The 23,327-nt window shown below is 42.0% G+C and overlaps 1 protein-coding gene across 1 annotated transcript in view; it reads left to right on the forward strand.

The window, feature by feature from the left end:
- Nucleotides 1-1,612: 1,612 nt before the first annotated feature.
- Nucleotides 1,613-23,327, forward strand: part of CDH4 (cadherin 4) — a 463,608-nt gene continuing 441,893 nt past the window's right edge. The window contains exons 1-2 of the mRNA XM_054391796.1: nt 1,613-1,672; nt 3,979-4,090. Coding sequence (XP_054247771.1) covers nt 1,613-1,672; nt 3,979-4,090 — 172 coding nt within the window. The remainder of the gene's footprint in view (nt 1,673-3,978; nt 4,091-23,327) is intronic.

Consider the following 23,327-nt stretch of genomic DNA (forward strand, 5'->3'; position numbering starts at 1 on the left):
GCCCACCCAGACCCATGCTTCACAGTCCCTGGCGCCAGTGTCTGTCCAGCAAGGCTTTCCTCTTCCAAACAAGGTGATATTAGGCAAAGGCCTTTGCAGGTGAAGGAGTAGGTGGTCTCTATCATAGAATCATGGAATGTTTGGGATTGGGAGGGACCTTTAAAGCTCATCTAGTCCAACCTCACAGCAGTGATCTGGGACATGTTGTTCAACTAGAGCAGGTTGCTCAGAGTCCCAAACAACCTGACCTGGAATATTTCCAGGGATGGGGCATCTACCACCCCTTTGGGCAACCTGGACCAGTGTCTCACCACCCTCAGTTATAAATAAGCTTTTCCTTATACCTAACCTCCTCTCATTTAGTTTAAAACCATCACCCCTTGTCCTCTTGCAACTGGACCTGCTAAAAGGCTTGTCCTCATCTTTTGTATAGATCCCCCTTAAAGTACTGGAAAGCTGCAATAAGTTATCTTCCTGCCTGTTAATTTTTGCTGTGGATATGCTACTCTCCCCCAGTCCTTTTCCCCACAGCCTGGGCTAGACTCTCCTCACTGGATATGCCTATCATCCCCTGGATGCATCAGCTTTTCCTATGGACATGCTAGGTTTTCCCGGCTGGACATGCTTGGTTTACACATGGACCTGCCTTTTTTTTTTTTTTTTTCCCCCCCGATGGGTACATCTTTCCATTAGATATATTAGTTTCCCCCTGGATATCTTATTTTTTCCTCTGTGGATAAAGAATCACAGAATCACAGCATGGTGGGTGTTGGAAAGGACATCTGAATATTGTGGAGTCTAGCCCCTTCCTAAAGCAGGATCACCTAGAGTAAGTCAGAGTTACACATCCAGGTGGGTTTTGAATGCCTGCAGGGATGGAGACCTCAACCTCTCTGGGCACCCTTTTCCACTGCTCTGCCACCCACAAAGTAAAAATGTGTTTCCCTTATGATTACATGGAACCTCCTATGTTCCAGTTTGTGTCCACAGCCCCTTGTCATGTCCTTGGACAGCTCTGAGAAGAGTCTAGGTCTATTCTCCTGACACTTGCCTTTTAGATATTTATGAGCATTAATGAGATCTTCTCTCAACTTCCTCTTCTCCAGGCTGAAGAACCTCAGCTCGCTCTCAGCCTCTCCTCACAGGGCCCCTCAGCACCTCAGTGGGTCTCCTCTGGATACGCTATTTTGTCTCAGTGGATATGTCGCTCCTCTAGATGTGCCGTTTATTTTCCCTCAATATATTAGTTTCACGTCTTTGGACATGTAAGCTTGGTCTCCGGACAGCCGATCTCGACGCTCTCCTCCGCGGGCGCAGATTCCCGCAGGGGACTAAGGCAAGCGCAGACGCCGCCAACCGCCTCCCATTCACCTCCCGCCCCGCCGCGGGGCGGCGCCTGTCTCTTTGAGGCGGCGCGTGCCCGCTCGCCGCGGGGCCGGGGGGCGGGGTTTGGCGGCGGCGCGCGGCGGGCGCTTCACCTGCAGCCCAGAGCGGGCGCCGAGCGGCGGAGGGAGCGGGGTGGCGGTAGCGACCCTCTGGCCCCGGCACTGCGCAGCGCGGCACCGGGCGGCTACCGCCACAGCCCGGCGGGAGAGCGGGCGCCGCTGGGGCGATGAGGACCGGCTCGCGGGTGCTGCTGGTGCTGCTCCTTCCAGTCTGGGGCTTGGCGGCGGTAAGTGGGGCGCCCCGGGAGGGAGAGAGGATGGGTGGGTGGGTGGATGGGCACAGCATCCCCGTGCTCCGCGCTCCACGCTCCACGGAGCTTCCGCTAGCGCTCCTCACCCGCTGCTTGCCGGCACGGCAGCCACGGCAACTTCGGGAGGTCTGAGAGCGGAGCCGGTCCGCGCAGCCGGCGTGGGTGAGTGTGCGGCAAAGACGTCCCCGCAGTTCTTGTCGCTTTCACCATTTTTCTGCTTTTTTGGCCTATGGTTACAGTTTGTAGTTACTGTTTTTAAGCTTGATTGTTCCCTTGCAATCTCTTGGCTCAGTGATGCCGGTAAAACTTGCCTTCCGTGCTGCGCATCGCCAGATAAACTTCGGGGGGTAGCGGCTTGTCCCGGCGGCGGAACCGCTCCGTGAGTGGAGCTCTGCGCGAGCCCTCCGCAGCCTCCGCGCCCCAGCGCGGTCGCGTTGCGCTGTCTGTGGCACACGTCTCCGCACTGGCGGTGCCGTGGCCGTGCCTTTAATTTTTACATGCCCGTCAGCACCCTGAGTGGACTTGAACCGTGTTGAGGGCGATCGGTCTGAAAAGTTTGGGGGTTTTAGGGTTTCCTCCCCCCTAAATGAGGGGGTGTCTGCGGAACATCAGCGAATGCCGGAACGCGTGGCTGCAGCGGTACGGTGCGAGCGGGGCGGCTGCTGGAGCTGGTGTTGGACTGGCAGCAGGAATAAGAGTCGCTTGTTTTCCTGCCTGAATCCCCCTGTGCCAAGTTGTATCTGTGCGGGTGTCCCGAGTCCTCGGAGTCTGGGGGGTATGCAGGAGGAGCCCCGGTGCGCTCTCATCTAGCGAGCACCCTTATGAATAATAGAGTGATTTCAGACTGAAGCCTGTTGTCTTCAGTCAGCCCCACTGAAATGTTTGCTAATGGCAACATCTTGCCAGCGACGGTCAGAACCCACAGAGCCGCCGCTTCCTTGCGCTTCCCTTGCAGTAGCTGGCATCCGTCTCCCGAGCGTGATTTTGAGCAGAGTACGTTGGCTTGCGTTCTGCTTACTAAGCTCCTCCAAAAGGACCCTTCGCTTCTCTTCCCTTCTCGGTCTCTCTCTATTGCGGCATCGCTGGTGCCCAGGAGTGTTTTGGGAAGCCCGGGAGAGCTGTTGTCCTCCTTGGGGAAGCAGGTGCATGCCTGGAGTTGCACTTTGTCGGGGAAGTGACTCTCCCAGTCCCTTGGCTTCAGCCAGCGCTGGTGGGACTGGAGGTGTCAGGGACGCAGCCTGCCTCGCTCAGCCGTGCTGTGGGTAGCCCTGCCGACAGTCCAGAAGTTGGCAGTTGGCAATTCCTTGCTGCTGGCACTTGTTTGTGTGTAAATCACCTGGCACTTGTTAGGCACAAATCACTAGTTTTTGTGCTTTTTCAGTGAGTTGGTTGGAGTTGGGGTCTGGGACCCTACATGCTGGGAAATGTGTATCCCAACCCCAGCAGTCCAGACTGCCAGGACTGGACTAATCTGTCTCTGTAGCTGGGGCTGGTTCCCTGCTGCACATTCCAAAGTTGCAGCAGAACAGCTGAGTGTTTAGCTGAATGCTTCCTCTTCGATCCTGGCAGGTTGTGCTTGCGCCAGTGCATTCAGTGGCACTGTTACTTTTTGATTGGGCATCCCCTCCATCCCCTCCATCCCCTCCATCCCCTCCATCCCCTCCATCCCCTCCATCCCCTCCATCCCCTCCATCCCCTCCATCCCCTCCATCCCCTCCATCCCCTCCATCCCCTCCATCCCCTCCATCGGCAAGTGCAGAGTCTGGTGGGTCACAGATGTAGCAGGAGGCAGAGGTAGGAAGGCTGCTACAAGGTGAAGGGGAAGGAAGGGGACTACAGCTGGTCACGAGCTCCTGAGGCTGCAATGAGCTGGGATGTTTCTCCTTCAGCCCCAGGACTTGCCCAGTTTCTCAACAGCAAAACTCAGTGATTTGGATGTTGCAACATCAGCCCTTTGCGTGGCTCCAGTGCAAGCACAGCTCGCCTTGATGAATTGCTGTTCTTTGTTTCATCCCCTCTTCTGACAGTGCCCAGTATCCCAGCTTTCCGACAAACAATGCGCTTTATTGTAATCTGGCAACTATATTCTGGCCCATTTTATTTTTGCAGCTACAGTATGGATCCACTCCAACAGACGAGCACTTAAGCACAATCACATTCTACTTGCACACTGCTTTACTGTTCAGGTTTGCCCATGCCTAAACACCTAGTAGCTAGGTGCAAAACGTTTTCCCAAATGACAAAAAGTCATGGTGTATGTTTTCCTTGTTTTGTTTTTGCAGGCACACAATGGGGATCTTACAGTTAGACCCACATGCAAGTCTGGCTTTTCAGAAGAAGACTACACAGCATTTGTCTCCCAGAGCATCCTGGAAGGGCAGAAGTTACTTAAAGGTAAGTGGAATAAAAAGCTTAATAGGTTCTGCAATAACTGTATTTTTAAGAGGTGAAAGGAGGCTTAAAGATGCTGGTTTTGATGGTGAAATTGTCTGCAGAATTATGTTTGTAGGAGGAAGAAGCACTAAGTGGTTTACCTGTGCGCAGTTTTGAATACAGATGAATCATTCACAGTCCGCGTGCTGTCTGCTTCAGGTGGCTTGTTTGCTGTAGTATGCGAGGTCATCACTTCATTTTTGAGTCTCCCACTCCCACCCTGTCTGAAGGAACTCTACATTTGATATTTTAGAAAGTATTTTTATGTATGAAATTCAAAGATCCTTAAATTATCTCTGCTTTGAAATGCATGATAAAGCAGACGTTGTTGTTGGAAATGTGGTAAACAAGCCTACAGACATTCTGTTCACAAATGTGGCATTCATTTTCATTACTGCCCCACTGACAACATGAAAACACAGACAAGAAGAAACTACCAATTAGCTTTATAGTAATTGCAGGATTATAACCTCTTTTGTGATTGTAAACTCCAAGATGTCTTTGTAATCCAAATAACAATAGATTATCCTGAGTATTGATCTGTTTCCCTTTCAAGTTAAAAATAATTAAACTTTATATTTGCATGATGTAGAAAATTACTGTTTTTCTCCAAGAGAAATTTTGAAGACCAAAATCCTCTCCTGCCTCAGCACCCCTCTTGAGTTAAATCACTACAGCAGTTCTGAACACAATCTACTGTGAAAGTTGGGGAGCACGTCAGAACCTGATGCTTTACTACTCAAGGATTTATAAACCCTTGGTACTTTCTCCTGAGTACATCTGCTCACATGTGTGTCTCTGCCAGAAAGCTGGGATTTCTGTCTTCCTCCAGAGCAAACACCTGCTGTGTTACTTTGATTTCACTCAGAAGAGGAGGAGAGTTGTCAGTTTCAGCAGAATCCAGGCTGGACACTTTTTTTCTCTCTGCGAGTTGGCAATCAGTTTTGTTTCTGAGCCCACTTGTCTAAGTTTTGTTCTTCAGGACTTCTCTTGACTGGCCTGGCATCAGTTAGTAGGCATTGAGGAATTTGGTTTTAGTTGAAAGATAACCAGATAGGGATTTGACATAGAGAAGCCCAAAAATACTGTACCACATGAAGAGGCCAAGTACCAAGTGTGCACACATTTAATAGCAGTTTTTCCCAAACCCGTATGTACGCTGTAGAGCTTTACAGCTCAGTCTGTAAACACAGTAGATGTCATGCTTTTTAGCTTTGAAAATTATTTGATTAAACAATGGCCTCCAACACTGTAGAAAGTCATGTCATTAATATATTTGCTCAGAGGAGTATTTTTTGCAGTTTAGTGCTTGATAAATTGTGCTGTGTGTTTATGTAAGTGGACAATAGGAGTGGAGCAAAGGTCTGATAGAGAAGCTGGCTGGTAATGAGTTTGAAGGTGGTATAGTGGCTGTCACTTCATTTCAGTTTTAACTGATAATTTTTAAATATGAAATTAGATAGGCTGTCAAGTTGATTTGAATGAAAATACATCTCTCTTTAATTTTATCCTTTAGGGACCAATTGTAGTTTCACCTTAGTTATGGCAAACCTGCCTGTGATTTAGGGCTGAACTGGCCCTTGGGATATTATGTATGCCTGCACCACTTGTAAGATTCATGTCCTGATAATGATTTTCACAAGTTATGTGATTTGTAAGCATGTTGTCAACAGGAGGAGAAAGAAAAAGCACAAATGCTGTGTTTGCTAATAAGTAAACTATAATCTTTACACTTTTTAATCTGCAATCAAATATGTGCTGCTGTTCATCATAGGAAACAAATACAGCTAAATAATTTGTGCAATAATGGGAGAGAAAATCTGCTGCATGAAATTCTTCTTCATGCTTATGTTGTTCTTTATATATGCTCTAGCACGTAAAATTGGTAGTTTTCCAGTTTGGGTTTAATTTTACTTCCTAACACTTGATATGTCTGAAGCATCAAATGTTTATCTCTTTCTTCCATCTGGGTGAAGTATTGTACAATAGTTCAGACCAAAAATGGGTTCAGATTGCTTACATTATCATGTTTGATAGATTGACATATGTACTGTTTCACACCATTTTACCACGCAAAGCTTTGCTGCCAGCTACCACCATCTTATTCATCAGCATTCAGTAATTCATCTGCAGACCAAATGGGTCTGTGTGCCTGAAAAATGTAGGTAGGGATTCACCTGTCAGTGCTTTCATGGAATTGGGTGGGGGAAGAAGTGTGTATGTGGTTCAGCTGGCTTTTAGGGGAGAGTGGGCATACATCAATTCTTCATGCTGTGTAACCCACACTTTGTCCTTGTGAAGGAGATGTGGGTAGTCCTGGGGCAGTTTGTGCTGCCTGAACGGTTGTTCACCAGAAATCAGGCACCTTGTAGACCTCAGCATAGTGGTGAACTTCAGCCAGCATTAGGAAGTTTAGATGCTTTATGGTTCAGAGATAAGCTATGTGGCAATAAACCTAGCATTTCTCTTTCAAGCTTTGTAATATTCAGCTCTCAAATGTATGCAGTGTTATGAATGTATCAAAATTAAAGTGCTTATAGTATTCTAGGTTTGAATCAAGTTAAACAGATAATGACTGCTTATAATTGACTTGTTCCAATGGAAATAGCTTAGCCTTAATTTGACAACAAGAGCTTTTACAGAGTCATTGTTTTATTATAAGTATGTCATAAGCTATTAGCTACTAGTTTGTGGTTTGTCTTATTTGCCTGAGTCAGCTCTCTAACATCCCCAAAACATACAGATTCTAGCAGGAGCTATTTGTTACACAGTAATTAACTTGTTTATGATAAATAGACGGGAGAAATGTCATGGCATTTTGGTTTATGTATAAATGAAAAGCATCTGCATTCTAAAAATTTCACGTAAATTAGACTTAAAGTAATTGTCCCCAGTAGTGCCACAAATACCACATCTGACATGACACTGCCAACACTGTAGCCTCATGATGGGGTATTAGCTCAGTTGATTTGTGGACCCAGTGCCTTCCTTAGAAATGCTATCCCTGCATCTCTTAATAAAAGTGACTAGGGTGTAATTTGTTTTTTCTTGCCTTTTTTTTTTGGTTGTTGTTTGTAGGATAATAAACTTTGTCTTGATCACTGATGCATGATAATGTTTAAAATGGGATTGTTAACTATTTTCTTCTTTAGCCTGAGGAGAAATCTCAAAGCCTGCAGTATGGCAGAGGACGATTACAGCACGGGTATCTTTTTCTCTTTGTTAATTATTAATGTTAACTTAAAATGGTGAGAACATTGGTCCTGAGGGGTGGGGAGCAATGATGTGCAGTGCTATGCTGAAGACTGTTCTGCACTGACGCAGAGGATCTGATCCCTCAGTATCAACTCAGGTGTATTGGAATGACGGTGACTTCCGGGGAGGGAGAGGAATAAGGAGTAGGATGCTAAAAGTGATATCCAATGTGATCTGGAGGGGGCTGATTGTTGCAGCCACTATCCTGAGGGCAGCTGCTGGATGCGTGCAGAGTGCATGATTCCTTAGCTGACCAATTCCTTAGCATGCTGTGTAGAGCAAAACAATAGCATTCCATGTGTGCCAAGATCAACATCTTCATGTTGGCACCCTTTGACTGGAACATGCTGCAGAAGTCACCTCATTGACATGCTGGCACCTCTTATTTGGAAATGATTATAAGCTTATATATGTGATTGGATTTTACTGGTTAAGGGATTGATAACAAAGAATATATAAACAGCCACTCTGAGCTATATTTGGTTAGGGTCTTGGGTTAAGGCTTCTCTGGGGATTTTGGTTAGGATTGCTATAGACTTCTGCTTCTGTTAGTTGGCTACTTCTGGCTAGGGCTTCAGTGTAGGGATGCTGCTAGGGATGTGCTCAGGACTTCTGTTAGCTGCTTTGTCTGTTAAGGGCTTTCAGGACTACTGCTGTAAGTGAGACTCCCAGACTGTAATGCTAGGGATTCTACAATGCAGCCATAAAGGACTTTTGGGAGGACTTCTGAGGTTCTCTGCTGTCTGCATTTCTGGAATCTCATTGCTGTGGGGTTCCTGCCTCCATTCATCACCCAATGGTGGCCCAAATGAGTAAGAAAACCAACAGCTGATAACTCTTCATGTTGGGTTTATGCTCTTTTTCATTTCTGTAAGGTTGTTGTTGAAAATTGCAATTAAAAAGCCCATTTTTCTAAATTAAAAATCCAAGTTTTATTGGCATGCTGTGAGACTGTGGCAACTCGTAGTGGGTGGAATGACATCACGGTGTTAAATGCATTATTTTTTCAGCCTAGTGCCATCACAGTTATAGCAGGTCACCTCTCAGAAACACAGCCAAACAACATCACTCAGCTTTCCCTACAATTGGGACACGACATCAGCAGTTGAGATGCACAGCCCCTCTTCTGTTCTTCTGTACATCTCTTCATCTGCAGTGATTCATGTTTCTGTTGCCCATCCTAAGTAGTGCCTATACTGATGTAGCAGGATAACTTCACTTGTGTAGGCAGTTACGTTTGGGTAGCAGCGCGTGGAAGCAGCTTATTTTCATATGGGAAGATGAATAAACTGTGCCAGCATGTTCTGCTTTAAGCAAGTGTATGAAACCAAAGGTAGCCAAGCTTCATGCAAATGTATAAAAAACGTAATTGCTTCTATGCTAAGAATTTTACTAGTGTTGTTTCTGGTTAAAAACAAAGTGCTTAAACTTTACTGAAATGCCTGTTCTTTTTTCATAAGTACTCAATATGGAGGCCATCTCTCATAAGTGTTTTTTTGAAGAGGTAAGATGTTCTTCTTCATGGTCAAAGCTTTTTGTTCTCCCTGATGAAGTTTCAAAGCCTTAGAATCATTTTGGTTTGAAAAGACCTATTCAGCTCTCATCACCTCCAGTGGTAAATCTTAGGAAGGCTGCAAGTGCTGTTTAAAAAATATAGCACAGACGGATCAAAATAACCCAACATTCCAAATCTTCATGGGATAGTATAGAAGCAAACATTAAATAACAAAGGGGAAGAGGGGGAACTTGAGCAAGCCTTTGCAAAGAATTCCTGTAGTAGTAACAGTAAGGATATAGACTGTACCTCCTTTTGGAGGTAAATGTGCTGCATGCTTGTGGTTAAGGTAATCTAGGAACTTGAATGTGGTGTGTTAGTGAAATGTACTAACAGTTCTATTTGAAAATAATTGTACAGCCCCAAAATACTATTGCATACAGGAAATTTGTCCCCTGTGAAAGCATGAGACAAACTTTTGAGGTGGAATTCTAGTAGCTTTGTGTGCCAGAGGAAAGGAGCACGCTCCTGGGGTAATGAACAGTGACCTGGCATGCAAGCAGTGTCTGCGGTATTGTGTGGCCCCAATATATGAATCAGTTGATGGGGACATTCTGGCTCTCCATACATCCGGCTTCCCACTATTCCTGGGTCTAGAGTCCAAAAAATACATTCGTACTTGCCTGTTGTTAATTTTAGTAGGAGCTTGATTCCTAAAGACCTCTGAGAGCTGCCTCTGAGGCATGTCTGGATGTTCCATCCTGAGGATGTCCTGCCTGTGGGGTGTCTGCAGTGCCACCTCTGCACCCCGTCCTGCCCAAGTCTTTTGAGTGCCCTGTAGTGTGTGACATGGGTGTTTTTGGAAGTGAAGACCATGAGGGATGTACGGATTGTTCCAGTGTTTGGTGGGTTTTTGAGCGTCTCTTGAGGGTTGCTTGGTTCTTCTAGGAGTAGGGAAGTTCTGCTGCAGACCGCTGAGAGCTCCAGTACCTTCTCTGTACTGCTCCCAGTTTAAAAGACAGAGACTTTTCCATTTACGCTTTCATGATTTTGGGGGCTGTGATTCTGCATGAAAGCAGTTGCTGAACTTATCATACACATAATTATCTTCACAGTTCCTTAATGAAATCTGAAAGTAGGCGAAAGTCCACTGGGAACGCAGAACTCTTTCCCTAACCCTTCTTCATACCTTTCTTGGAACAAAAAAGAGTCAGACAGACATCAGCTTTCCATGTTAAGTTTGTACATGCTCCAGTGAAGCTGTCTCTCAGAAAACACTTCTCCCATTCCACAGGACAGCTTCTTTTAAAAGCAGTTCCTCTTGATAGGCATGTTGCAAATCAAAACCATAATTTCAATGAGTTCCAGAGGAGACCCCAGAAAGAGCTGCCACAGATTGGGGAACTGCTGATGCCTATTTATTTTTAATGTTTTTCTTCAGATCTAACTTCTGACACAAAAATGATGTTTCAGATGACATTTTTATCTAAATAAAATCGCAGTTAATGAGACCAGAGTAGTCAATAACACTCTGTAGAGTTAATCCCCTTACGCTGTTTAATAACTGTATATATTGCTTTCTAGATCAGAGCTTTGAACCAAATTCCTCAAACCCAAGTAAAATTACTTTTTTTTTTTTTCCTGCTTCTGGGGAACTATCAGATTTTTATCTGCTTCTCCAAACTCTGAATTTCTCTCTCTCTCTTTTTTTTTAGTAAGGAATTTGTCTGTTAAAAGAACTGACTGCTTCAAATTAGGCACTCTAAGAAAAGATATTAAGGAAGAAAATTAAACAACAATTTCTATCGAATAATTTATTCCTTCCTTTCTTTATGCTTAGACTTTCAGGAAATAAGCTATGACTGGAACAGTATCAATTTGTTATTTATTACCTGTTTTTTTTTGAACTCCAAACCAATAATGCGAGGTCTTTTAAGGTCTGAAAATGTTAATTTTAAAGTCATTTCTGTGTTCAGAAACTGGTGCTGACAGAGCTCTGATCTTGCACACCAGACGCCGAAAGCATTCTGGAAATTCTGTTTTGCATGTGGCAAATGAAAATTATTTATTCTAGCAGTAAAATATTTTCTTGCTTAATTTTCATTGACCTAATGCCAGCTCTCATTGCCTAATTTCATTGATATTTATGTGCAATCCTCCTTCTGCCTTAATTTCTACTCTGGAAATAAGTGTAATGTTTTTCTAAAGGTAGCTTATTTCATTGCAAACTCAAGCTGGTACTTAATTTGACAGTAGCATGGGTCATGTGCATAGCTTATGGGATATTTTAGTAATATAGATAATATTTAGAAGTCTTATTTGAAGGCCAAGAAGAGATTAAAACTACAGAGGATGGGATTTGATTGGAAATCTGCTTCTTATTATTTTTTCATGGAGTAGACTGAATTTGAGTAACAGGGAAAGAAAGGAATTTCTGTTCAGTTTGGGGTTACTGGTATATATTCAGAACTAGTGTTAGTCCCCTGTAAAACCTACTTTTTTCATTTATAGGCAAATGGAAGTAGTGAGAACTAAGACCAGAAAGCAGTATTTGAAAAATGAAGAACAATATTTGCATCTAGGATGTCGAGTTCCAAATGCTTTGGCAAGAGTTTTGAGATGAACCTGTGTGCATGATTAGAGACTGGTTTCTCCAGAAGCCTGGTCTTGAGCACAGAGCAGGGTGTTTGTGCTGACTTGATGGACTCCATCTGTATATTTTTTTTTTGGGGGGGGGTGGGGGTGGTGTGTGGGTATGTAAGCCCTTAGTGCACTAGCCACAGGTTTTGAAGATCGTTTTTTCTTTTGGTTCTCATTCAGTTTTCTTTTTGGTGCTTAAATGATGTCCCTGTCCTAGTATTATTTTTCAAGTAAAACTCACAAGTGTCCTTGGCCAGTCATGCCATCAGAGGGTTTTCTTACTGCTCAGTACAATGTGATACATTGGTTTTGATATTTAGTTTAAATACTTATTTAGTAGTATTTCTGAAAGGAGAGGCTGCAAGAGCTGGGATTGTTTGGCCTGGAGAAGTCTCAGAAGGTGGCTTTTTTATCATGTGTGAATACCTCATGGGAGGGTATAGAGCTGATGGAGCCAGACTCTTCTCAGTGGTGCACAGAGAAAGGGCAAGAGGAAACAGGCACAGACTGCAATGCAGGACAGTGCACTTAAATAGGGTAAGAAACTTTCAGTGTTATGGCTATCAGACACTGGCGGAGGTTGTTCAGATGTTGTGAAGTCTCCATCCTCAGAGATACTCAGAACCCAACTGGACAGAGTCCTGGAGCCTGCTCTAGCTGACCCTGTGCTGAGCAGGGACTTGGATGTGGTGTTCTGCAGCGATGCCTTCTAGCCTGCACTGCACTGTGATCCTGTGAAACACTTCACAGGTGAATATATGAAAAGGTAACGTGATGAACTGAGCTTTTCTGCAAATACAGATCAAATATCTTTAAATAAAAACATTGTAACAGCCTGAAAAAAATGATCCTCACAGGGAAATTGTATTTCTGTAACTTCTTGGAAGCATAACCTCTAAAGAGAGAATAATTGAAACCCCAGGGACCAGCATTCTGCTCTTTGCTTCCATTAATGTCCAGGCTTAACTTAGGCATAGTTTGTCTTCTGGCGTAAGGAAATGTTACACTTAAATTCAAAAAGCTCTTGGTTTCCTGTTTATTTTTAGTAGAATAAAAAGGAGAACATGCAGAATTTCTGCTTTCCCAAAATATGCCATTAGTGCTGGCTGCTGCCTTCTTCTAGCAGAATCTTTCCCAAGTGAGTTTTCCGCTATGTAAAAAATAGTTGGGTTAAACAAGATTTCTTTTTGCCACAGGCTTTATGATTTTCCTTGCTTGTATTCATTGTCCCTAATTTATTTATTAATTTTGAATTGCAGTTGCACAGAGGGAGAGAGAAGTGGCAAATGTTCTGGCATATGGGCTGCACTGTCATTGGAAACAGTGACTTTCATCTGCTCTTGCTGCCCCATGCCTCATGACCCCAGGCTCCAGCATCTCTTTGCCAGTCTGTTTAGATTCTTGCTTTCTGCTCCCTTCCAACACACAATTTTAATTATTTTTTGCTTTGCCCTTGCTACTTTCCTGCCACTGTTCCTCACCACTTGCCAGCGTTCTGTGTCAGAGAGCCAGTGGCAGTAATTCAGCACTCGGTGCTAGTTGTGCTGTGCAATAGCTACTGCTTGGAGGGGTCACATAAGCTACAGCCTATTAACGTTAGCATGGTAATAGCAGCCACTATGTGATATGCACAGTGGGACTGTTGGAAGCTCTTCCAAGGACCCTGAAGATAAATGTGGGCCACCCATGAAGGAGAAAAAGAGAAAAACAGCCCTTTCTGCCTTGAAATGATCCAGTCTGTGTCTTTCATTGATACCCATAAGCACTGCAATCATTAAGGCTATTACCATGCCTATTATAAATCACAATTTTTTGTTGCAGTTCATAGGTTAGTCACCAAAATTGCTTTTAGTCTAACATTTTGTTCTACTGAGTTTGTCTAGTAGCGATTGCAGTCCTTATTAAACAAGATTGTCTTAAAAATAATTATGAATATAGCAATTATCCGAAGATAAATAGTCAAGATCACAAAAACTGTTCCACATAAAGTTATGCACTGGCTTGCTCTACTGGTTCATGTCTAGAGACTATAAAAGGCAGGTCAATAAAACCAACGTTGGTTACTTCGCCCTGTAGCAGTGAAAGCATCTTGGGATTCTCCATACAAGAAGAAAAACATCAAGAAAAGAGCTTGAAGATGTTAAGAAGTAGTTGCACTTGTAAAATGGCAAATTTGGACTAGTTTAAAGCATAAAATATAATGACCTGTTTGTTCCTGATGTAGTCAGTGGTGGTTAATGGATAACTCTACCCTGATTGTTTGGTATCTGCCTTGTAGTTGCTTCTGGCTGTAAAGGTTTTGAGAAGACTCACTGATTTCACCAAGAGCATTTTGTGGTGGTACCTGAACCTGCTCGTTACCATCTGTTCACTGGTGTTTCATGGAACTCTAGAAAAATAGGGCTGGAGGAACTCAGGAGGATGTCTAATGCATGCTCCTTCCTCAAGACATGAGCACCTCTTTTTCAAGGGGTTTATCCCCAGTGTGTTCTTGAATATCCAGTCATAGGGATCACAGCAAATGTATCATATTGCCTCATTTCCATCGTGTTTAAGCTGAAGCTCTCTTGGTGCAGTTTAAACCTATTGCTGTTTGTCTTACTCATCATAGATATAGAACAGTTGTTGCTGGATTTTTACTTATTTCCCCTCTCCCTCAACGTGCTTGAAAATATTTTTTTTTTCAGCTTCTGTAGGCTGAACCACTTGTTTGTTCCCTTTTGTGTGTCGTGACTGAGCTCCCTTCTTTTGAGCCCTTGTCTTTGCTACTAACTTGATGCTCCATATTGATCTCACGATGCCAGCCAAGGCTCACTGTGCTGGGCAGACAGAGGAATACTTTGCTTGTTTTGCAGGCAATACTCCGTTTGATTTATCTAATGTGATGATTGTTTTTTTTTTTTTTCTTAACAGTATGACACTGTTGACTCATGTTCAGCTTGTGATCCAGTATAACCTCCCACATCCTTTTTTTCGAAGAACTGCTACCTACCCAGTCATTTTCTATGAGTTGTTGATCAATCCTGGTGAATTGAGTTACCCTGTGCCTCTTCTATGGATTTTTTTTTTTTTTTTTGATTGGCCTGATCTGACTTGTTAGGATTGTTTTGAATTCTAATCTTGACCTCCAACAGAGTTGCAGTTGCAGCCTGCTTTTTGTATTGTTTGCAGATGTACCAAACATATGCTGCATTCCTTTATCTGGTGTGTTGATAAAAGCATTGAACAAAACCGGTTCGGAACAGGCTGTCGCAGTGCCCATGTGATAGAGCCTTCTGCTTTGACCATGAACCAGTAAAACTGATGCTCTGGGTAAACTTATTGAAAAAATAATCTGAGCTTTTTACATCTTGGTGTTACATATCTGGGATCTGTAGGAGCAAAAATCTAAATATTTCAGTTGGTCAGTGGTCAGTACTTTTCCTGGCTCTTGAAAGTTACAAACCCTGGGATCTTTGAATTTTCACCATCTAGAAACATGCCAGATAAAAGCCTAAGCTAGGTTCATGGAACTTAACTAAAATGCCATTGGAAGGGAAGGACTGTTTCAGTTCTTAGTACAGTTTCTAGGTGGGTTGTGTGTTTTTTTTTTTTTTTTTTTTTTAGCTGCACCAACTCAGCTGCTGGTCTCTGTCCAGATTGCAGGACATGCTTTTCAACCTGGCATTCCCCAATACTCTCATGATGTCTGCTCAGTAGAGTACAGTTTTGTTGAAGGAACTGTTTCTAATCCCAACATGAGTTGAAAGAACAGGATTAAATGAAAGCTAAAGTAGTAAATGGGAGTATTGTGTATAGATGTGTGTATAGATGGACTCTGGTATAGTCTTTCACCGTACTGAAGGATTTTGACCTTTTCTGCATCCCATTTCCCATCCTGTGATCTGTCTAATCTTGTGGTGTGTTGAGGGCAAGATGTTTCCTCTACACAGACCAATTCAGTACTGCACTGCCTGTTTTTTATCGTATCTCTATTATTCATAGAGCTTATTAGAAGTCCCAGCCCACACTTAAATATTTTACTGCTAAGTGTCTCTGTTTAATTTTGCCTATCATGCCTGTGTGTTTTTGGTAACTGAAGAAAGCCAGATGTGTGCTGATCTCTGTGTTAGAGGAAGAGACTCCCTCTGCTGATGAGATCTGATTCTGGAGCATTTCAGTTTGGGGGGAAAAGACAGTATGGCTAGTGGATTTCCAGATGGAGAATTATTTACAGAGTATTTCCCTCCCCAGTAAAAGTGCTTCCCTGGGGAACTGAAAAAAAGTCATCATTTCAGGTTCTGTATGCCTTGCTACTTGTCTTTCAGAAGCCTAATTATTGCTGGCTGGTTGCTTAGCTTCTATGAAAACAGAAGGTTTGCACAATTACACATTAAATGCAACTGTTTTGCTCATCTCCAAAAGCTTTAAATATTCTTACTTAGTGGCTGAATTACAACTTTGATTTATTTATCCTTCCATGGGCTTCTGAACATTTTTCCACTGATTCAATGTCCTCTTTTGCCTTTTAACCCTCTTTGGTGGATGAAGGAATGTGGGTAAATGACATTGCAAATCAAAAGGATTTTTTTATGTTTGGGTTTTTCCTTTACTGTGGAGAAAAGGGACAGGTTGAAGATGTAGAGAAATGTGTACAATTGCATGAACAGAGGAGAAACTATAGGTCATGGCAATGCTTGGTGTATTGATATCTTCAAGGATGGCAACTATCAAAACTGCCTGGATTTGACCCACAGATATCCCTGTACTGTGTTCAAGCTACAAGAAGCCCTCACCAGGAGAAGTTTAATAATCTCTAGCTCACTAAATTCTCAATGCTTGTTCAAATAACTGAAACTCTGTGCAAAGTTTACTGAAAGAGGATTTTTTTGTTTTGTTTGTCTGCCTGGAGACATAAGAGAAAGCTAAAAGGCTGGATATACTTGATAATAAGCAGTAGGACTGGATGAATTTGATGTTTCCTGTCTAGAAGAAACCCATATGGAAAGATTGTGTGAGGCAGTGGGCAGTTAGACATGTTGGAGGGGTTGGGTTAGCTGTAAAATAGAGGTTTAATCTCGTGCTGCTCACTGAACATCCATTGTACAAGTCTTTGCTGGAACTTCCATGAGCAGTGAATAACTCTGGGGTTTGGCAAAGCTCAGTGCAGATGATGCGTTTTACTGGAATGTATTTTCTTAGCTTTTTCAATAAAACAAAGTTTTATTTTCCCTTTCTACTGTGAATTGAAGCATAATGTTGGCTGTATCCTGTTAAATAGCAGCAGAACTGAGCGATAGTGGTACAGCTGGTTTTACCTTTACAACAATACAGCAAGTTTCATTGCCTGGGAAGACATGATGATGAAGCAAAGTTCTGTTAACACAGCAGTAGAGTCTTTGGCAACACAACTGGAAGAGGGAGAGTTTAACATCTGCAGAGTGGGGCTGCTTCTGGCAAAAAGAATAGAAAATTAAAACAGATGTGGGTAGGAAGAAGAGATGTGGAGTAGTGAGTGCCTGGAGACTTGGGTACCCCACAAAACTTTTGGGCCATGGTCCATGTTTGGTCTGGACAATTCCAGAAGTGGTTATGTATTCTGAAGGGCTAAAGAGAAGACAAAATTTCTGCAACAGTTTATTAAGTCAAAGGGATTTTTCAACTTCTCATCATCATTGGGGTCCCTTGTGAACAGTCTCTCCTTGCAATATATGTCTGCACCTCCAAGAGAAATTTATAGGGAATCCACACACCAGGAAAGCTACTGCTCTTAGATGAGCTGTCCTGAAAAAGGGAGGGTGGGGGGAAGCTCAAGGTTATATACCAAAAGCAGTAACACATGCTCAAAAGAAGTTAATATCTGATGAATATCTGATGAATATCAATTAAGTACTTCCCCAGCTAATAAATAGCTTAGGAGGTATAAAATTTAATACTCCTAAAATTGCAGAAGTCTTTGAAGAACACTTTTAAATTGGACTCATTGGAAGCAGGAGATTTAACACTGACCTGTTCTGAGGTAAGTACTGAAGAAGATGGGATGGAATGAGGCTACATTTCTTGATTATAGAGGCATTTTGGCTTAAGCTGTTCTTTCGTTAGGTGGATTTTGAAACAGTTTATTTTTAAGGTCTTGTGTAACATATCAGCCAAATTGCACTAGTAAACAGTGTCCTGTTTATTTATAAGCCTAATTCTCAGTGATTTTGAAGTCTCTGCTGGCTTGGGAGTGGGTCAGTGTGCCACAGAAACAGCATGAAGAGTAACTACATACATTTTTTTCACAGAGCTGTGCCTCAATGTTCTGCTCATTTTCAGTTCTAAAGCATGGATCTGTTACTTATTTAAGGATCTCAAGCACCAGAATGATTCTCACTTTCCTTCAGTTCTTTCCCCATCATGGTCACCTATGGGAAACAAATGAGGTATGTGCATGTTTGAGGGCAGCATTAGACATGCTTTGTCTTGGGCAAAGACCTTCTGTTACTATGGATCTTTGAGAAGTGAGCAGATAAGCAACAAACTGCTCTGAGGTCATGCAGTAGTTGCAAAGTTGATTTGGAAATGAGAGCATACCAGTGTTTTTTTCCAAGCTGGCTTGCTTCCTGATGAGCAGTACCCCCTGTTTTTCCCAGTTGGGTTTTTTCCTAATCCCAGTGGCAGTTATTTTTTTGGCACTTACAGTTAGGAGGGGAAAAAAAAAAAAGTAAAGTGAAGTAATACATGGCATTTGTTTTGGCCCTAGTCATGACTCATAAATAGAGATAACATCTGTGCTGATAGTTTTCATGATATATAACCAGATTGAATGAACAAACTTTTTGTTTATTGCTGTTCTTTTGCCATTGTTATATTTAGGGAGTGCCAGTGTGAAGATGGGGAGTATATATTTATGTACATTGCCTGGATATAGATCAGAATTTATATACATCCTGTGAATTTTAACTTAGCCACCCTATCTTTTAAAACTAAAAATGGCTTATTGCCTTTCCCTGAGCTTTACAAAACTTTTCAAGATCCTTCCCAAATCCTGAGTCTCTTGAAGACTTGCACTGCTGCCAAATCTACACCATTCTTATAATTAAAAAGACAAAAAAAGAGAAGTGAAACTTCCAATGGATGTAAATCCCTATAATCCTGAAATGATGTAAATCAGTACAGCTCCTGAAGTCATTGGAACTATTCTGACTTACATCTACTGAAAATCTGGCACATAATATTCCTGCTGGTCTTTTCTTTTGCCCAATGGTTGCTCTACACAGAGTTGGCACTGCAGACAAAGGGCTCTCTTACTAGCTGATCGAGGGTGGCACTGCTTCCAGCACTGCTGATTCAGCACAGCAGAGGCCATTTTCCTGATTTCTTTGTGAGCTAGATTAAATTACTCTGCAGCCTGGACTGGAGCCACAGGCCACAGTTTTACAGCCTTATAACATGGTATCCTAGCCCATGGCATCTGAGAGGTCTGGCTGTGTGTAAAGCTCTTCTGCTTTGCTGCAAAGGTTTTATAGATTTGGTGACCTGTTCTTTTGTAAAGCTCATGCCAGCAGTACTGACAGTATTTTGGTTGTCTGAGTGAGATATAATAAAATGGGATTTTGTTAGTTGAAAGAAGGGATATCATAGGGATCAGGTTAGTATGGAACCTTCACTGTGTGTGTTTATCATGACAATGTTTCTTTAGATTTGCTTTAAGAATTGCAGGGTAGTAAGTCATGAATGTAAATTTTTAATGAATATAACACAACAGTAGCACTTGTGACATACCCTACCCAAGTTCAGGGGATTGTGCCACTAGAGCTGTTCAACTGCCTTACCAAAACTATTGGAAATATGTTTCCTTTTGTGTCCCATTATATGTACGTTTATTGTCAGTTCTAAGCGGGTTTGGAATTGAACCAAGGAGGTGAAAGAGTGGGAAGCATTTTGTGGTGAGCTGTCTTGTTCATGTCCTATGGAGCTGAGAAGTGGGATGTCTTGACTACTAGAATAGGCACATGGTAGAGGAAAAAGCCTATTTTCTGTTCACTCACAACTACTGGCTTTGTGTATTTAAAATGATAGCTCTGCTGTGCTCTCTAGCTGGGCTTCACGATTGCTGTTCATAGCAAAACTGCTCTGGCTTGATTTGGCTGAATTTGGACGTCGCTCTGATTCACATTCTACCTTCCAGTGCTCACAATCCAGTCAAAAAGGACTCTCTGGAGAAAGCAACACTGTTAATGACAAGAGAAAAGGTCAAACAGACCAAAAAGTAAAAGCCATCCTGCTTCTAGTATAGTGAACAATTTAAGCTGCTCCTAAGCCAGGTGTTTGAGTGGCAACCAGGCTTAGAAAGTTGTCACAGTAAGTTGAGAAGTTTCACTCCATCTGTTCTCCCTCACCTATCTCATTACATTGTTTTCTCACTTTATGGGGCTTGCATTATATCAGGAGGATGAGCACCTAATACATGTGGTTATTTCTGAGTTGCCTTGTTGCTTCACAGCTTTATCTCTATGGTTTAAAAAACAAACAAAGAAACAACAACAACAACAAAAACCAAAACAAACCCAAAACCCAGCACCACCAAGCAAAACCTCCTGGTTTCAATAGAAAGATGGATGTCTCTTTACAATTAAATAGTATTATTGAATCAGAACATTTTTCAAACAGGGAACTCCGAATGTGGTGCAGAAATGAAGTTCATGTTGTTGGTTTCAGTGCCAAAAAAAAAAGCAGGCAGATTAGGGAAGTTTCTGAGTGGTTTATTCTATTTTCTTAGACTTGGTTCAGGCTCTTTGTATTGGGTAGTACTGCCCAGCAAGGGGTTTATCTATTGATTTCTGAATTCATTGCGCTGTTAATCTAAAACTTCTTTCCCCAGTGGAATTTCTATTCAGAAGGCTCTTGCCAAGCTGAGGAAAGTTATTTGATTTGGGAACTTTGAAAGAATAATAGAAGGATTGATGCAGTTGGATTTTCATGAACTCAGTCTTCTACTAAAATAAGCTTCCTCCTTCTGTGTGTGTCCATGATGGTCTGGGTCACTGTTTAGGGAGAAAACAGAGTGCAGAGATTGTTTAGGGTTTACTGTTTGAGATTTTGCAATTATGAAACTTGTTCAGAGGAAAGCTATGAGAACAGTTTTGGTGATATAACTGACTTAGTGCAGCTTTGTCTCTTCATAAAATGTTGTGTTCCATGTCTTAGCAATTAGTTCTTTTGTGCAAATTTTTAAATTATTAAAATGCAGTGCTAGAAATGCCTTATTGTAATTTCCCAATAAGATAAATGTGGCAAGGGAATTGCACTATATATACTGATGGGCTTTGCCCCTCAATATTTCCAGCATCCTTTTAGCATTTAAGGAAATTAAACCTGTTAAAAGAGCTACAGTAGGAGAGTAGATGGTGCTTTATGGACGTTCTAGTTGCTAAAATATTCCTTACCTTTTCTAAGAATTGAATGCAGCAATAAAAAGTCTTTTATTACGGTAAAAAAAAAAAAAAAAAACACAACCAAAACACAAAAAACAAGTCCTTTGCCTTTTGAGTGGTCCTGTATTTCTTTGTTGTCTGTCAGTACAGGGTTAAAAGAAGTAAGCGGGTGAGATGCAAAATGAGTAAAAAACCCACCAAACCTACTAAGACATTTTTGCCTTTTTGGGACTAGAGTCCTCTTAAGTCAGTTGCCTTTGACTTCATGGTGCTCATGACTGGTCCAATAATAGGTTTCTGCTATTTCATTAGACTTTGTGAAATTAAATCAAGGGAAGTGGACTTGAGTCTAAAAAGAACTTGCTTGTGAGTGTTCCTGTCCCTGACACACTGTAGTATGTTAAAGTTATTACTAACTCAGGTTTGGAGGTGCACTTGTTGCTGTTAATTATGCAAAAAATATAGCTCTTGGAGGTATGTGATTAACCTGAGGCATTATTTTATTGCATACCCAGGCAGGATGCTGGAAGTTAAGAGCATGCATGAAGAATTATCTGGATATAGGGAAAAATGTTGTGTTAACTGTGCAGTAAATCTTTGTCAGCAGCATTTAGAGTTTCTTAGTCCTTGTGGTGAGTAACCTAGCAGAATTTATTGGTGAATAGTTCAATTTGCTTAAATGGGTTGATTTTCTTGAGTAGGCAGAAGTTATACCTTACTTCGTGTCTCAGATTTACTTTAAATGAAAGGCCAAATCCAGATTTGACTTGATTTTCCCCCCCCTCCCCCCAACTCCTATTTAAGTGCTGGGTGAATAGGACACAGAGGATTTGGCTGAGTTAAGTGTTCAGAGTAACTTAATTTGCTGGGGCTGGAGTAAAGGGCTGCTAGCATTTAAGACTGTCCTAAAGATCCAAGTGTTTGAACCAGATAGGAAAAAAAGTCTTTTTTTTTTTGTTGTGGGTTGTTTTTTGGGCTCTTTTTTTTTTTTCCTAAATCCCCCATGTAGAAATAAGTGCTCTAGAATATCTGAAACATCCACCAGTATCATTTCACTGCTGAGAATTGGGTAACTGTGTAAAATTATATTGACCTGAGGGGATTGAAATATAGAAGTGGCCATGCGCTTAACTGTGCTGGAATCAAACTGTTTTACTGATAACATTTTATTGATTCATCTTCTCTCGGTGTTACGAGTAGCCTGAAGCTTTGCAAAATGAGCTGGAGATGTTTTTGTGTTGTGGACATTGCACTATTGCAGTTCTTCGTAGGTACTGAAATTTTATATATGGGCTGAGAGCTCACATAATTATTGTGATTTGTAATGACTGAGACTGAAGATGGGGCTTCCCAGAGGTTTCATTTCAAGCTAGATAACTGGTAATTCCTCTTTTCTGTTTAAGAATCTGTTGTCCCTCCTTTTCTCTGCAGCTGTTGAGATTTCTCTCTGTGAGCAGCTGAACTGTGTCTCTGACTTAATGAAGATGTGTAAAATGATTGAAATTGCCTTAACAAGGCAGCACTCTATATACAGCAGCAATGAAAATGTGTCTTGCTGTTTGCAAGGGATACTTTGTCCTTCTCATAAAGGATCCGTGGTTTCTAACCATATTATAAAAATAATAACAAAAATAATCCCTCTTACAACAAAGCTTTAAGAAACTGAATGGCTTAAAAACCCCACAATGGCAGATTGTGAGTTTAACCTGCATGTGTTGACTAATTAAATTCTTTTGAAGGAGCTAATTTCATGTATTTTATTTAATGAAGGCTTACTTAAGATTTTAATGATGTGGGTCTTTTCTCTTCAGCAGAATGCCATATTGACTCATGACATATTTTTACACAGGCTTCACTCTGCTGTGAACAACAGTAGTTGAAAATGTGAGCGCTTGATAAAGTATCATTAAATTAGCTTATTGTAGTTGCAGATTTTTATTACGCTACTTCACTGGGATATGAATTGATCATGCAGTACTTGCTGTTTTTTAAAGGTGCAGCATTGTTATTGATTATGCTACTTTATCTCAAGTGTTTCATCAGCCTGCTGGCAGGCTTGCTCCCTCTACAATTTTAGACTTAAGTATGAGCCTTTGTGCTTTTTTTTTTTTGCCTTCCCCCCTCCATGTATTTCATGAGTGCACGTCTTTTTCTATTGTTAATCCACTAAAAGAGATTTGCATTTTGTGTTTGTGCCATGCCTTTGTGCACAGCAGTTCTCCTCCATCCTGAAGCTTTGGGTGCTGTGTGGGAGAAATAGGTGGTGTCCTGCTCAGAGGTGCTGCTGCATGGTGTGCATGCCCTGCACGGATTTCCAAAAATACATGAGATTTACTAACACCTTGGGCAAAATCAATTCTGCTCAAATTTTACAGCATTTGGAACAGGGGTTTCATCTGTGCAATTGGTG

This window comes from Indicator indicator, chromosome 24 (genome assembly GCF_027791375.1).
Source record: "Indicator indicator isolate 239-I01 chromosome 24, UM_Iind_1.1, whole genome shotgun sequence".
Classification (NCBI taxonomy): domain Eukaryota; kingdom Metazoa; phylum Chordata; class Aves; order Piciformes; family Indicatoridae; genus Indicator; species Indicator indicator.